The 16,155-nt window shown below is 36.9% G+C and overlaps 1 protein-coding gene across 1 annotated transcript; it reads left to right on the forward strand.

Annotated features, from left to right (window-relative positions):
• The first annotated feature begins 9,474 nt into the window (after positions 1 to 9,474).
• On the forward strand, positions 9,475 to 12,756 carry LOC123675347. Its single transcript, XM_045610696.1, has 2 exons — positions 9,475 to 11,489; positions 11,568 to 12,756. The coding sequence occupies exons 1-2, from the start codon at positions 9,475 to 9,477 to the stop codon at positions 12,754 to 12,756; spliced, it is 3,204 nt and encodes a 1,067-aa protein (XP_045466652.1).
• The last annotated feature ends 3,399 nt before the right edge of the window (positions 12,757 to 16,155 follow it).

Below are 16,155 nucleotides of genomic sequence, written 5' to 3' on the forward strand. Positions count from 1 at the left end.
TTGCGTATGAGGTTGCGATACGTATTGGTAAGGAAGACGTTGCTAAAACTGTAGAACAAAATCGTAAACTTTTAAGGGGACTTTTAGCTCAGGAAAAGGGTGATCGTAGCTTTACAGAAATTCAGGATGTCTATACTGTAGGTGAAAATGTGAAAGAATTATTGCTTTCAATTTCGGATCTAACTGATAAAATATCTAAATTAACTCCTGGTTCAAATGTATCTGATTTTAAGAGAATTGAGGACAGATTATCTCATTGTTCGAAGAGGTTGCATCGAATTTTAGTGGAAGATGATTGCGAGGAAAAGCAAAAACGTGAGGTTGCTATTAAAATTATTGAGTTGGAAGCTGATTTTTATGATTGTAAGCCAACAGAAAAGTGTGTAACTTCCACCCCAACAGTACCATCTGTTTCAGTTTCGAGTCATTTATCGTCATGTAATAGAGTACCTGTTTACAAGTGGAATCTGAAAAAATTTTCAGGTAAAGAGCCATTAATTCCATTTCTTGAATTGATAGATACGTTAAAGATTTCTCGTGGTTGTACGGACACAGATTTGTTCGAGTCTGCGTCAGATTTATTAGAGTTGGATGCTTGGAACTGGTGGCATAACCACTTTGTAAGAAAAACTTTTTCAAATTGGTCGGAATTAGTAAATGCACTTAAAGATACGTTTTTACATTCTAATTATGATCATATTTTGCTTGATGAAATTAAATCAAGGAAACAACGTTCAGGAGAAAATGTCAGTATGTTTATAACAACTTTAGAATCACAATTTCATAGGTTAACTCGTAAAGTATCGGAGAGGGAAATGGTTGATATAATAAGAGCAAATTTACAGTCAGAATTTGTTGGAGCGTTGGTGTTGAGAGATATAGATACGTTGTCAGATTTGAATTCGTTGTGTAAAAGAGTAGAGAATGTATTAGATTTGAATCGAAGAAAACCTTATTCAGTAGCGCAATTTGAATCAATAACGTGTTGGAATTGTAGAAAATTAGGACATAAATATACCTTTTGTAAGAAACCTAGAAGTACCTTTTGCTTCGGTTGCGGAACGGCTGGTGTTATTAAATCAAAATGTTTCAAATGTTCAAAAAACGCCAAACCTGGTCATGTTCTGGCAGAAAACATGAATCAGCCAGGTCCTTCAATAGCTGCCAAGGGCAATATGAACCAGAGAAAATAAATGTTCTTGTAGATGGTTCGCAATCTCCAAAGCCACCAAAGAAACCACCTGAGCCTCCTGTCACAACCATTCCATCAATTCCTTCAATTCCTCAAGTTTGCCCATTATTGGAAAGACTTAATGACGATGACAGACCGTACCTTAGAATTAGAGTCTTCAATGAAAGTATTTTAGCCCTTCTGGATAGCGGCAGTAATGTATCAATTCTCGGTTCTCCATCATTGTTTCTTTTAAAAAGATTGAATTTACCTTTAAATTATGACGTTTCCTTTCATCTCACTACTGCTGATGGTACATTACAAAGCACTTTAGGTTATGTTGATCTGCCAATAGGGTTGGATAATTTGTCTAAGAACTTTAGGGTATTGGTAGTTCCTTCGATTTCACAACCAATGATTTTGGGAATGGATGTTATACAAGCATTCAATATTAAGCTTGATTTTGCGAATTTTTCTTTTAATACCTCCACTTTGTCGACAGCTGCAGTACATGCGATAAAACCAGCTGAAGACTTGACTCCCTTGCAGCAAGATGGATTGAATGAGGTGGTGAAATTATTCCGATCAATAGGACCTGAGAATGAAATTGGCAGGACACACTTACTAACGCATACTATTAAAACTGAAGGTTCGCCCATACGCCAAAGACAATACCCTCTCTCACCTGCTATGCAATCAGTTCTCAATAAGGAGATTGATGAGATGTTAAAACTTGATATAATCAAGCCAGTAACAACCACTTCACCCTGGTTGTCTCCCCTTTGGTTGGTCGGTAAGAAAGATGGTTCATTTAGAGTATGTTTCGATGGAAGAAAACTAAATTCAGTTACCATACCTGATTCATATCCTATGCCTTTAATAGATTCAATAATTAGTAAAGTTCGTAATGCCTCATTTGTTTCTTCCATTGATTTAAAGTCAGCATTTTTCCAAATTCCTCTTGACGATGATTCTAAGTTGAAAACTACATTTGCAGTTCAAGGTCGCGGTTTGTTTTGCTTTAATGTACTTCCTTTTGGCTTGAACAATGCTGCTCAGGCTATGTGTCGGTTGATGGATATGGTGATAGGTCCATCATTGGAGCCATACGTTTTTTACTATCTCGACGATATAATTGTCGTAACTCCCGATTTTGAATCCCATCTCAAGGTATTAACTCAACTTTTCAAACGGCTTCAAGAAGCCAATTTAACGGTTAATTTCGGAAAATGTCAGTTTTGTCGTTCCTCTCTTAAATTTTTGGGTTTTTTAGTTGACGAGCAAGGCCTTAGGACGGATCCCGACAAAATCAAATCAATCTTAGAGTATCCAGTGCCTACGAATACGACACAAATTAGGAGATTGATTGGTCTTGTGGGATATTATAGGAGATTTTTGAAGGATTTTTCAACAGTTTGCTCCCCAATTTCAGATTTGCTTAAAGGTCGCAAGAAAGGACAACCAATTGTATGGAGTGAGGAAGCTGATGCAGCATTCAAAAGAGTAAAGCAGGTTTTAACTTCAACTCCTGTTTTGGCTAGCCCTGATTTTTCGAGGCGGTTTTTTCTAGCTTGTGATGCCTCTGATGTCGGAGTAGGTAGTGTTCTCTTTCAGGAAAGTGACGGTGTTGAACATCCCATAGCCTATTTTAGCAAATCCTTGAACAAAAGTCAACGGAATTATACCACGACGGAGAAGGAACTTCTCTCCATTGTTCTATCCATTGAGAGATTTCGCCCTTATATCGAAGGAACAGAGTTTACAGTGATCACCGATCATTCTTCACTGCAATGGTTGAATTCCATGAAAAATCCATCCCCTAGAATAGCTAGATGGATAATCAAACTATCTTGCCATAAATTCAAAATTGTCCATCGTAGTGGTTCGTTAAACACAGTTGCTGATTCCTTGTCACGAATAACAGAGACAGCTGTTCTAGATCTGAATACCTTAAAGCCTGATCTTTGGTATCTAAATATGTGTGATAGAGTTGAAAAAAATCCCGAATCTTTTCCTGATTTCAGAGTTTCCGGAAATATCTTATACAAACACATCATGAGTAGATCGAAGTTGTCAGATAATTCTCCTGAATGGAAAGTAGTGGTTCCCACTGGAAATAGACTGGAACTACTAAATAAGTTTCATGATGACGCCTTAGCTGGACATTTCGGTATTTTCAAAACCTTGTCTAGGCTTTCTCAATTATATTATTGGCCAAAAATGCGAAATTCAGTAAAATCATATGTAAGAAAATGTAAAATCTGCGCTTCTTGTAAGCCAGACAACCTTCCACAGGCTGGCTTAACAGGAAATTATCGTAATATTAACTTTCCTTTTCAATTGATTTCTGCAGACTTGTTAGGACCATATCCAAGATCGAAAAATGGAAATCAGTACGTTCTAGTTATTACTGATTGGTTCACGAAATTTGTTTTGGTACATCCTATGGCTAAAGCTACCGCAAAAGGCATCGTCAAGTTTATTGAAAATAATGTGTTTCTAATTTTCGGAGTTCCACAAATAATGGTGGTTGATAATGGAGTCCAGTTCATTTCAAAGGATTTTAAAAACTTAATGAAAAATTATAATGTACAGAAAATTTGGTACAATGCTAGATATTTCCCTCAGATCAATCCTACGGAACGTGTGAATAAGACCATAGTAACAGCAATAAGATCTTTCATTCATGAAAATCACAATACTTGGGATCAAAATATACATCAGATAGCACAAGCTATTAGATTAGCTAGACATGAGGTAACAGGATTTTCTCCATCCTATTTATGCTTTCTTAGGAACGTTCCTACTGATGGAGCATTTTTTGGTTCAATTTCAGATAATGCTCACAATAATATCGAAATAGGAAATAAAGTTATAGATTCTTCTTTTCAAGCTGACAATCTCCCAGAACTCTATAAAACAGTTCAAAGTAGGCTATTTAAAGCATATCAGAAAAATGCCCATCGTTATAACTTGAGGAAGCGCGATCTTCGTTTCAAGGTAGGAGATAGAGTTTGGAAAAAGAATTTCGTTCTGTCAGACGCTTCAAATAAATTTTCGGCCAAATTAGCACCGAAATACATCCCCTGTATAGTGAACAAAGTTATTTCTCCGTTGGTTTATAATTTGAGAGGCTTGAACGGGACTGACCTTGGCAATTTCCATGTCAAACACATAAAACTAGATCTGACCCATGATGATGTTTCTACCGACTTTGACAAAACTGATGACAATGATGAATAATTCCTTTTTGCCTTTAACCTTTACTTCCTAAATTTGCTTCAGATACACAGATTATATGTTTTTCTTTATTTTTGACAATTATTATCGTTTATCTTTGTAGCATGGCTACTATTATCGTATCTTTGTAGCATGGCTACTATTATCGTATCTTTGTAGCGTGGCTACTATTATCGTATCTTTGTAGCGAGGCTACTATTATCGCTTATCGTTGTACCACTATTAGTTTATGGTGGCTACTATTTATCTTATCGTTGTAGTATGGATACTACTTATATTTACCTTTAAAGTTGTTGTTAATTTGACTGAAGTGTCTTTTAGATATGCAGAGCAAATTGATTTTGGCGTAACTGAGAGTATACTTTGGAAAAATTTATTATTTTGGGTCTGAACAGATTCAGTTTTTTCTTATTTTCTGTGTACTGTTGCAATTTCCCGTTTCCCTATTTTTCCTTCAATTTTCATTTATCTTATCGTTATCGTTGCAAGTTATATACTTGCTGGCGCCCAACTTAACGTTGCTGTGAACTTTCAGTTATATCACTTCAATGGAGAGGGAGGTAGGGAAGTGAATCCTTGAGCTCAGTTGATTCATATACACGTCAGTTCAGAACATCTTTGTACACATTATTTGACTATTTTGAGCCATTTATGGCTGATTTTTCACAGACGGCGTTAATTATCTTTTACCTACTTTGTCGAATGTTATCGCATTTTTTCGTGGTCGATAAATATCGATTTTACCTTACCTTTTCATTACCGGATTTGACGTTATATTTGCTAATTTTGGATTTACCTCAATTTAGTTTCATTACCGGATTTGACGTTATATTTGCTAATTTTGGATTTACCTCAATTTAGTTTCATTATCGGATTTGACATCGTTCTATGCAAGAAACATAGAATGATGGAGTCATTTTTGAAAATTTTGGACTCAAACTAAAAATCTTCCATGCCCCCCCCTTTCTGGTCCACCTTCGTCTCGGGTGCCAGGAAGATTTTTCTTTTTGTGCGACGGCACCTTTTAAATTCATTCACTTTTGTTTAGTTGAGACGGTTTTTTTTAGTTTTCATTTTTATAACCGCAGCACTGTTTACTTTTTAGTAGCAGTGGCTGAAATTTATATTGAGATTTTTGACGATAGGTCGTTTGGGCATGACTTTCCAGAATCGGTAGGATGATGGTATTTCACATCAGTGTGAAGTATCCTCATCCTTCTTTCGTTTTTTAGAGAGAGGCCTTCAGCAACCGACTTCTGTTTCACCTTTTTCACTCAACTCTGAGTAATTTAAATATTTAGGGTGTAAAGAAGTTCTCATTGAGCTCCTTTACACTCATCTCTCTTTCGTTTTTTAGAGAGAAGCCTTAGGCAACTGAAGTCTGTTTCACTTTTTCCCTCATTTCCTTTTTCCTTAGTGCTCAGGTCGTTTCTAAATTTGGTTGACTATTTGTTCGATATATATTTTTTCAACTTGCCTTCAGCAATTGGTCATAATATTTGGCATTTCATATTTCAAATTGGTTACATTCGATAGGTTTTGGGTAAGACATGGTACGTTTGCGGAATTCTCCCTTGTAATATATCACACTAATTATAACTTTTATCATTTGCTCCAGTTGACAAGTCGGAGTATGTTTTCTTTTGACGTGCTGTGCTTGATCTGATGCCATCGAGTATTTTTGTTTTTGAGATATTCATACATAAAGAAAAAAAAAAAAATTTTTTTTTCTTTTTCCTGGTGAGAGGTGTGTGCAACGATTTTGCACGCTTCATTCCATGTTACGCTACTGGAATTTTTGAAGACGCGGTAATTTGTCAATTAATCGTATCAAATCGGGTACTATCGGTGGGATCGCAGATGCGCGTTCCTGGAGAGAATTTTCTGAAGGATTTTCAATGATGATTGAGACTCCAGCAAGAATAAGTAGATTTAGTGGTAGATTTAGATTTCAGTCATTATTAGTTTAATTTGAGACTCGGAATCTTATTTATCGGCGAGAATTGTGTCGGGATTCTCGGTAAGTGTTAACATGAATATTAGTATTCAACAAGTAATAATCTCACCAGAATGAATCAATTTAATTTGAAACAGTAGTTTTTTTTTAGAGTCATCCATCTTGTCGAAACGTATTTCAGGTTTGGTAGAGTTCTTTTTGTGTCAAATAATGTCAGCAAAACTCCTTCTCAGGTTTATTTGATAATAAATGTAATGATTTCTTTGTAATTTCTTGGTTAGAAATCCGAGAAGGAGTTGTAAATTCAGTTAACATATTCTGATATCATTTTTGTTCATTTTCTCAAAGCACCTCCCGTGGGATTAGAACGAAGAAAACCTCCCGTGGGATTAGAACGAAGAAAACCTCCCCTGGGATTAGAACGAAGAAAACCTCCCGTGGGATTTGAACGAAGAAACCTCCCGTGGGATTAGAACAGGAACCTTTCTTGGGATTGAAAATTATCAAGAACTACTTCCTTGAGATACAGAATTTGGGATAGTACGTATGTTAGACCACTTTACTCTCTGAATCTGAAAGAATTCCTGCGAAATACCTGGCATTATCACACCAACTTCGTTGAATGAGGACTGGAGTACTATAGCTTCCTGATAAGAATTGGTGTTCAGAAGGCTGAAGATAATATACAGAAGAGGTTCCATCCTAGTGGCAGAGTGGCTCATTTAAAATCGTTTTAAGTTAAGTTTCTATTTTATTATTTGTTTGGAGTGAAAAGGATCGATCATTGTATATTTTGATTTTATTAAATTTGTAAAAACCTGGGTAGGAGTTTTGTTGCCAAATAAGCCAAACCACCCCTAGAAATTAGTCCTTAGAGTCTCATGGGCAATTGTAACGTTACAATATATATATATATATATATTATATATATATATATATATATATATTTTTTTTTCTTCACCATCTATCGGGTTGGTACGTGAGACAAACGGGCGGATTCTTCAGCCAAGATTGTTCTCAGGAGCTGGTCAATATATATATATATATATATATAATAGATAAGAATGTTAGGATGTTTCGATCTATTAGATATATTGCGATCAATAATTTTCTTACGAATTTTTTTTTTTTTTTTACACTCTCGTGGGTTCAATTAGATTCGCCGGGTGCTAGCACCAAGGCGAGATCCTCTGAGTCCTAATGAGGATAGACCACCTGCCGAATGATGTTGACCGTCCCCAGTTTTACGGCTTTCTGCATCCAACATAATGCGTTGATGGGGAGTTGAAGTTCTCGTATGTGTTGTACGGTTTTTCTGTGGACGAGTCCATTGCAGCTTATTATCATCGGCTTTATTTCCACATTCTGCAGCCTCCACATGCTCTTCATTTGTCTCGCTAGTGCCTCGTATTTGCTTATTTTGTCTTTGTAAGCCTTCATGAGGTTCTGGTCAAAAGGCACCGCGAAATCGATTATGGTAGCCTCGTTTTTCTTTTTATCCCAAATAACGAGATCAGGCCTGTTGTGCTCCACCCCTTGATCCGTCCCAATTGGAATGTCCCAGTATATTTTGACATCGCTATTTTCTAGTAGTGCCTGTGGGTTGTACAAATGATGTGGAGTACGAATTATATATATATATATATATCGGGTGTCCCAAGGTGAGTGGCCTATTAGATTATTATGGAAACTATTGATGGTAAAGATTTCAAATTTTGTGGATAGATATTTGGCCATGTAAGGTACATTTTTGAAATAATTTCACATTTCCAGTGTTGCCGGATGTACGACAATTTGGCAACAACTTTGTTATTTTGAATGGGACATCCGGTATTTCTATTTTTTTTATGATACTCCATAAAATATTGAATCTACCCACTCTTACTTTTCCATCCCTATCTTTGACGGTTTTTGAGTTATTAATTATTTTTCGAAAGTTTAGGTCAAATTGGCGTATTACGAAAATGACTCTAGCTCGCTCAATATTTGAGATTTAAGTCAGGAATTTTGCAAGTCGTTAGATATTGATCTGATCTGTGTCACTGCTTTTGAATTATGATTGTCAATAATACAGGACGCACCAAAAAAAATCATCAATTGCCAAGTTACAAAATTGTAAAAAAGTCTATTTTTTCAAATTAGACCCCCAGTATATTTTTCAATTTTTGGAATCAGTTCAACACATTCTACAATTCTTCTATTCACTTACACAGACTTTTTTACAATTTTGTGACTTGGCAAATGATGATTTTTTTGGCCCGTCCTGTATTATTGACAACCATAATTCAGAAGCAGTGACACAAATCAGATCAATATTTAACGACTTGCAAAATTTCTGACTCAAATCTCAAATATTGAGCGAACTAGAGTCATTTTCGTAATACGCCAATTTGATCTAAAATTTCGAAAAATAATTAATAACTCAAAAACCGTCGAAGATAGGGATGGAAAAGTAAGAGTGAGTAGATTCAATATTTTATGGAGTATCATAAAAAAAATAGAAATACCGGATGTCCCATTCAAAATAACAAAGTTGTTGCCAAATTGTCGTACATCCGGCAACACTGGAAATGTGAAATTATTTCAAAAATGTACCTTACATGGCCAAATATCTATCCACAAAATTTGAAATCTTTACCATCAATAGTTTCCATAATAATCTAATAGGCCACTCACCTTGGGACACCCGATATATATATATATATATATATATATATATATATATATATATATATATATATATATATATATATATATATATATCTATCGGGGAGTGACGCCTCCGCGTACCCGAGTCTCCACAGCTCAATTGAGGTTAGCACCCTCTGTGAGTTTGAAACAATTAGCTCCCATTACAAGAAGTAATAGAAAACAGGGCGGCGGAGAGCCTCAGGTCGGCTCTCCTCGGAACCGTCTGGATGTTCGACCTGTTGGGGACGGATGTGGAGCAAGCGGCGCACCACCCCGAGACGGCACCGCAAGGCCAAGCTACGTTACTCTGCAAAGAGTGAGTTCGGGAAACTTGAGTGAGCAAAATGCTCACTCCGTCACGAGTAGGAGACGAGATCGGCGCACACGCTGGACGTATGAGGAAAACTGTATTTTGATGCGTGCGCACTATATTGCTCTAGACCTGGTTGAACGGTCCACTAGAACATACAGACAGGCCTTGCTTGAGACCTGGGAAGAAATGTGTCCAAACAGACCTTCGTATGCTCAGTTATTGTCAAACAGAGTGAGATGGATGCTGAAGGGCGAAAAACTATCTCGTGCTGAAATGGAAAACATCAGAGTTAGCTGCTATCCACTTGAAACACCACAAGAACAGTGCTCTCAAGCAGAAGGAAATAATAGTCGTAGATCACTGCTGAGAGTAAGGCACAGCGGGCTTTTCGTGAGAAATGAACAGACTGAGATGATCGAACAACAATTTTTTCAGAATCTCATGAAATTTTCGGGTATAAATCCCGAGAGTAGACCGAAAATACCACGGCTGCAGCACTCAAAACAGGTTTTGGAGACGGTTAAATGTCTCAATTCAGTGCTTTCTGGACATCTGGAAAATGTTGACACACTCATTGGGCTGGTGGATATTGTGTATGCCGGAGCTGCTACAATATGTGAAATGCATGGAGAGAGATTGGGTGAACGCAAGGCTAGAAGACTGGCTGCTCCTCCTCCTTGGAAGAGACGTCTAGAAGAAAAAATTGTTACATTGAGGAAGAAAATAGGAAAACTCCATACTTACCTGAAATCACCAAATCCATCAAGCAGGATCATCAAAGCTGCCAGAAAAACGGCTTCCGAGTTCAAGATCAAACGGAAGGACCCAAATTACCAAGAAAAAATCTCAGTGCTCTGCGATCATCTGAAACAAAAGATAAAAGCATTAGGCAGTCGCATTCACCGGTACAATGAGAGAGTTAAAAGACACAAGAATAATAAGATGTTTTTTCAAAATCAGAAAAATTTTTTCAGAGACCTCGAGGAAAATAGTACCGGGAAAAGTAGCCAACTTCAACTTAAGTCAGCTGAAAAGTTTTGGAATGAAGTGTGGTCTAAGAAAACCACATACGACGAGAATATTCCTTGGATACAAGAAGCTACATCCAAAATGCCGGTAGTCAAAATGGATGAAATTTACATCACGGGATCTGATGTTGCAGACGTCTTGAAAGGATCCAATAACTGGGCAACCCCAGGTTGCGACAACCTGCACAATTATTGGTGGAAGCACTTCACCAATGTCCACGAAGCTCTGTCAATACTACTAAGAAGATCTTTATCAGATCCCAACCTAATTCCAAACTTCTTTACTCAGGGCCAAACATATTTAATTCCGAAGGGTGGAGATCCTACAAACCCTCAAAATTACCGCCCAATTACATGTCTCCCTACACTGTATAAAATATTGACAGCTATTATCACGAAACACGTAAACAAACACCTACGAACACACAATCTCATGGCTCCAGAACAGGGTGGTGGGCGAATTAAAACAAAAGGCTCCAAGGAGCTCCTGGTTATTGACTACATAATCACTAAACAGGCACGTAAGAAACTGAGGAATATCTCAGTCGCGTGGGTAGACTATCACAAAGCGTTTGACTCAGTACCTCACTCCTGGCTGCTAAGGGTTCTCGAAATTCATGGCATCGATAAGGGAATCATCAATCTCTTGGACTTCCTAATGTGTACCTGGAGAACCTCCCTCTCTGTCCGTGTTGGAGATGAGATAAAAAAGTCGAACAATATCGAGATAAATCGAGGTGTTTTTCAGGGCGATACTCTCAGTGCTGTCTGGTTCTGTATGGCGCTCAATCCTCTGAGCATGCTACTCAAGAACACAAAATATGGATACATCATTGACAAGCCTAGACAAATCCGAGTTAATCATAGTTTGTATATAGATGATCTCAAATTATATGGAGCCAACTCTGATCAGCTGAGAAGACTTCTGGAAATAGTCTCTCAGTTCAGTGACTCTATCGGGATGAGTTTTGGGATTGAAAAGTGTGCGACCCTGGACGTGATACGCGGAAAAATCCAAAACGAAAGGCTTGCAACGACGTTGATGAATCAGACATTCATACCATCTTTGGGCGTAGGAGATTCATACAAGTATTTGGGAATCCAGCAAGCTTTGGATATTCAGACATCGGAAATGAAGAAAATTTATAAACAAAGATTGATCAAAAGAATAACAATCCTTCTGAAGTCGAAATTAAATGCTCGATCACTTTTTACTGCCATTAATATCTGGGCAATGCCCACAATAACCTACTCATTTGGGATTTTGACTTGGTCGACAACGGAACTGAAGGAAATGGATAGAGCGATAAGATCCCTACTGACACAATCTGGAGTACACCATCCCCACTCATCGGTGATCCGCCTGTACCTGCCACGCCATCAAGGGGGCCGGGGCTTGCTCAGCTTGGAGGATGTCCACAAGGAAAATATAAAATCATTACGGAAGTATTTCCTTCAAAGAAACTCACCATTTTTGCGGGCAATCGGCGAAGCGGACCAACATCTGTCGGCTCTAAGACTCTCAGAACCAGACGTTCAATGTTCTGATCGATCAATGGAGCAGCTTATTGAAGAATGGAATGCTAAAGCATTACATGGAAGATATCCTGGATGCCTGAAAAAAGAGGAGGTTAATAGGGTGGAGTCATTGACTTACCTGAGAGCCGGATACTTGTATCCAGAAACCGAAGGTAGGCTCCTGGCAATACAGGATCAGGTAATGCCAACCAGGATGTACCAGAAACACATCGCTAAGCTGGACATTCCCTCCGACCGCTGTCGCAAATGTCTCCGGGCTCCTGAAACGATACAACATATAACATCTTCCTGTCCCATCTTGGCATCAAGAGAGTATCTTGAGAGACATAATTCCATGGCAAGAATCTACCATCAGAAGATAGCACTGAATTTGGGTTTGCTCCGGGATGAAACCCCGAACCATCTATATGCCCCGAAAACTCTGATGGAAAATGCGAGATATAAACTCTACTGGGACTCTGCATTAGTAACGGACAGAAGTGTGATGCATAATAGACCCGACATCACACTTTTCGACAATCAAAGAAAAACGTGTATGTTGTTGGAGTTCACAATCCCGGCAGATGACAACATTACAAGAGCATACACTGAGAAAATTACGAAGTACGGTGATCTGGCATTTCAGCTAAAGGAGATGTATGACCTGAAAAAAATAAGTATTCTTCCATTAATAATATCAACTAATGGAATGGTGGAAGCGCACTTACCTGAGAACACAAAACGATTGTGTCTGCAACCTGATGTTGTCTCTACCTCCCAGAAGCAGGTCATCTTAAGTACAACCCGAATTGTTAGGAAGTTTCTGCAAGGTTTTTGAGCATGGTGTAAACTTTGATGAATCATCCAGTTAATGTCAGATATCCCTTATTGGTGATAATTAAAAATATATATATATATATATATATATATATATATATATATATATATATATATATATATATATATATATATATATATATATATATTTTTTTAATTATCTGAATCTTGTCATCTGAATCTTATTATTCTCCTCTATGATGAAAAAACTTTATTCAAATCAACAGAATTTTCTCACACCATAATATCACAGTGATATATATATATATATATATATATATATATATATATATATATACTAGCTGACCCGGCAAACTTCGTACCGCCCTATAATCAAGAAATGTCTGTTACCTTTTCATCTGAATTAAGTTAATTTCTTTATTATGTTCGAGCAACACAATGCAGGGGCTTCATTTTTAAACTTAAATGCCTTGTTATTGCAAATAACGTTCATTGGTCCAATAGCAACGATATGCAGTGTACTGTAGTCAATTTCTTTGTTATAATTAAATGCAGCTCTATAGGGGTTAAACGCAACACTTCTATTTTGTTGGTTCAGGTTCCATCGATACCGTTCAACTTCATTCCGCGTTTCTCGTTGCTCATCAGTTTGACTTGCTTTTGTGTTTCTTTGACTTGCAGCATTACGGGTTCTGCGACTTAAGTTTGTACGTCTAATTGGCGGCATCTTTAGAAAGAAAATTCAACAGAAAATAAAAAAAGGACTTGAAATTATAAACTCTGAATAAGAATTTATCGTACTACAATTATAATATTTGATTGCCATCTTGCAACCTCATTGCGGATCTGTGGATAGATTAAAAACGATAAAAATCGGGATTTAAAAATAGGGGTTGATCGTATAAGAGTGAAAATTGAGAGAGATATAAAATTTTTTATTCTGTCATGACAAATTAAAAATAATTCTTACCAAAAAAATTGGAGTTTATAATTAACAAATAAAAAAAAGTGGTTAATCGTAGAGTGAAGAAAAATTGAGAGTATAATCAGATTTTTTTTTTAAGTCGACAAAATAAAAAAAAATTTTTTGCTAAAAAATTAAAGTTTATAATTCACAAAAAAAAATAGGGGTTGATCGTAGAGGGGTGAAAATTGAGAGTAATATGAGATTTTTCATTTAAAGTCATGATAGAATAAAAAAAAATTTTTGCCAAAAAATTAAAGCTTATAATTGACAAATAAAAAATAAGGGTTGAACGTAGAGGGGTGAAAAATTGAGAGTCATATGAGATTTTTCATTATAAGTCACGACAAAATTAAAAAAAATTCTTGCAAAAAAAATAAAACTTTTTAATTACCAAATAAAAAATAAGGGTTGATCATAGAGGGGTGAAAATTTAGGGTTGCATGTATTTTTGTATGATGTATCATAAAAAAATGAAAACAAAAAATTTTGTCTGAAAAATAAAAAAAAAAATTAAGGGGTGGACCACCCTTAATATTTAGGGGGATGAAAAATAGATGTTGTCCGATTCTCCCCCCTGACTAATATCGTCGCTAAGGATCACGAAAATCGGTCGAGCCGTTTCGGAGGAGTTCGATTACGCACCCCGTGACAGAAGAATTTTATATATTAGATATCGATATTTTTCTCATACATGTTTCGACACATTTCGATAGTGTCAGAAAATATCGAAACAATATATATCGATAGTTTTCTGACCTTTGACCATTCCTAGTGTGGATTTGCCGAACGCAGTCAGTAACCGTAACGATTTCATCATAATCATAAACAAAGATTTCTCTATGATCATAATTGTCAGTCAGATGCATGTCATGCTTTTTAAAATTTTGTTGAAATATAAATCGTATATTGTATTCTTTAATAATGAATAAAAAATAACCGATATCAACCAAATTCTCAGATCTCATTTTTCTAGAAATGGCAATTTCTTTCTTTGAAGAACTTGGGAGAAATGAATAATCAAAATGTGAGCGTTATTATCAGTATTTCAAGAAAGTTATTCATGCTTATAGGTTTGTAAAAATTTTTTAGAGAATATTGAATAATAATATAATCCCAACATTAAGATTTTAAATAAGCACATTTCTTCTTTATAGAGACATGTATGATGCATAAGTCCAAATTTAATTGATGCTTGAGTGGGAAAAATTGACAAAAAAAAGTTTATGTTTGTTAGTGAAGTTGTAATCCTTTTTCTTCTTCCGGTCCCATATACAACTTGTACGTTGGGGTCAATGTCCCATCTCTTCAATTAATGGCTGCCAAAGTTAGCATGTTGTTCTCCGCCATTCGAAATAACGTCTCTGCATCCTGCACTCCACACCAATCTCTAATATTTCGCAGCCAAGAGTGTTGTTTTCTTCCGGGGCCTCTCCTTCCCTCTATTTTACCCTGGATTATAAGTTTAGGGATAGAGTATCGGTCTCCTCGTAGAATATGTCCCAAGTAAGACACCTTTTTCTGCCTTACGATGTTCAGCAGTTGTCTTTCCACTCCGGCTCGTCTCAATACCTCCAGATTTGTCAGATGGTCAGTCCAAGGTATTCTTAACAATCTGCGCAACGTCCACATCTCAAATGCTTCTATGCGGTTAAGGGATTTGACTTTCAGAGACCATGTTTCTGACCCATATAGGAGCACTGGCCACACGTAGCAATGAACAACTCGCAGACGTAGTTCAAGTGGTAGCGTTCTCTGAAGCAGGAGATTCTTAAGTCTTGAAAAAGTTTCCTTTGCCATCCCAATCCTCAGCTTGACCTCCTCATCGCAGTCCCACTTTTCGTTAACCACGGCGCCCAAGTATTTAAATCGAACTACTCGTTCGATATCTTCGCCATTTAATGATAGAGTAGCGTCTTTCATATCTTTTCGGCTGACAATCATCATTTTCGTTTTCTTGATATTAATGTTCAAACCAAATGCAGTGCCTACCTCGTTAAGCTTGTTGAGTAGAATCTGCAGATCTTCTATGCTATTTGCTAGAATGGCGGTGTCGTCAGCGTATCGGATATTGGTAATAAGTTTTCCGTTGATCTTTATACCTCTTGTTTCATCTTCTAATGCCAGTTGAAAAATCTTTTCTACATAAATATTGAACAAGATTGGAGACAAGATACATCCCTGTCTGACACCCTTAAGGATGTTGAAGGATTCCGTTGACAGTGTGTTGTTAATTTTAATTTCAGCCGTTTGGTTCCAGTACAGCTGTCTAATTATTTGGATATTCTTTTCCTCGACACCAATCTCACGTAGTCTCCGCAGTAACAGGTCATGTTTTACATTGTCAAATGCGCGTTGGTAATCGATGAAGCAGACAAACACACTCTGCTGTTGGTCGTAGCATTTCTGTATGAGAAGTTTCATCGAGAACAGTGCTTCTCTCGTTCCCAATCCTCTCACAAATCCAAATTGTGT

Source organism: Harmonia axyridis, chromosome 3 (assembly GCF_914767665.1).
Source record: "Harmonia axyridis chromosome 3, icHarAxyr1.1, whole genome shotgun sequence".
Lineage (NCBI taxonomy): Eukaryota > Metazoa > Arthropoda > Insecta > Coleoptera > Coccinellidae > Harmonia > Harmonia axyridis.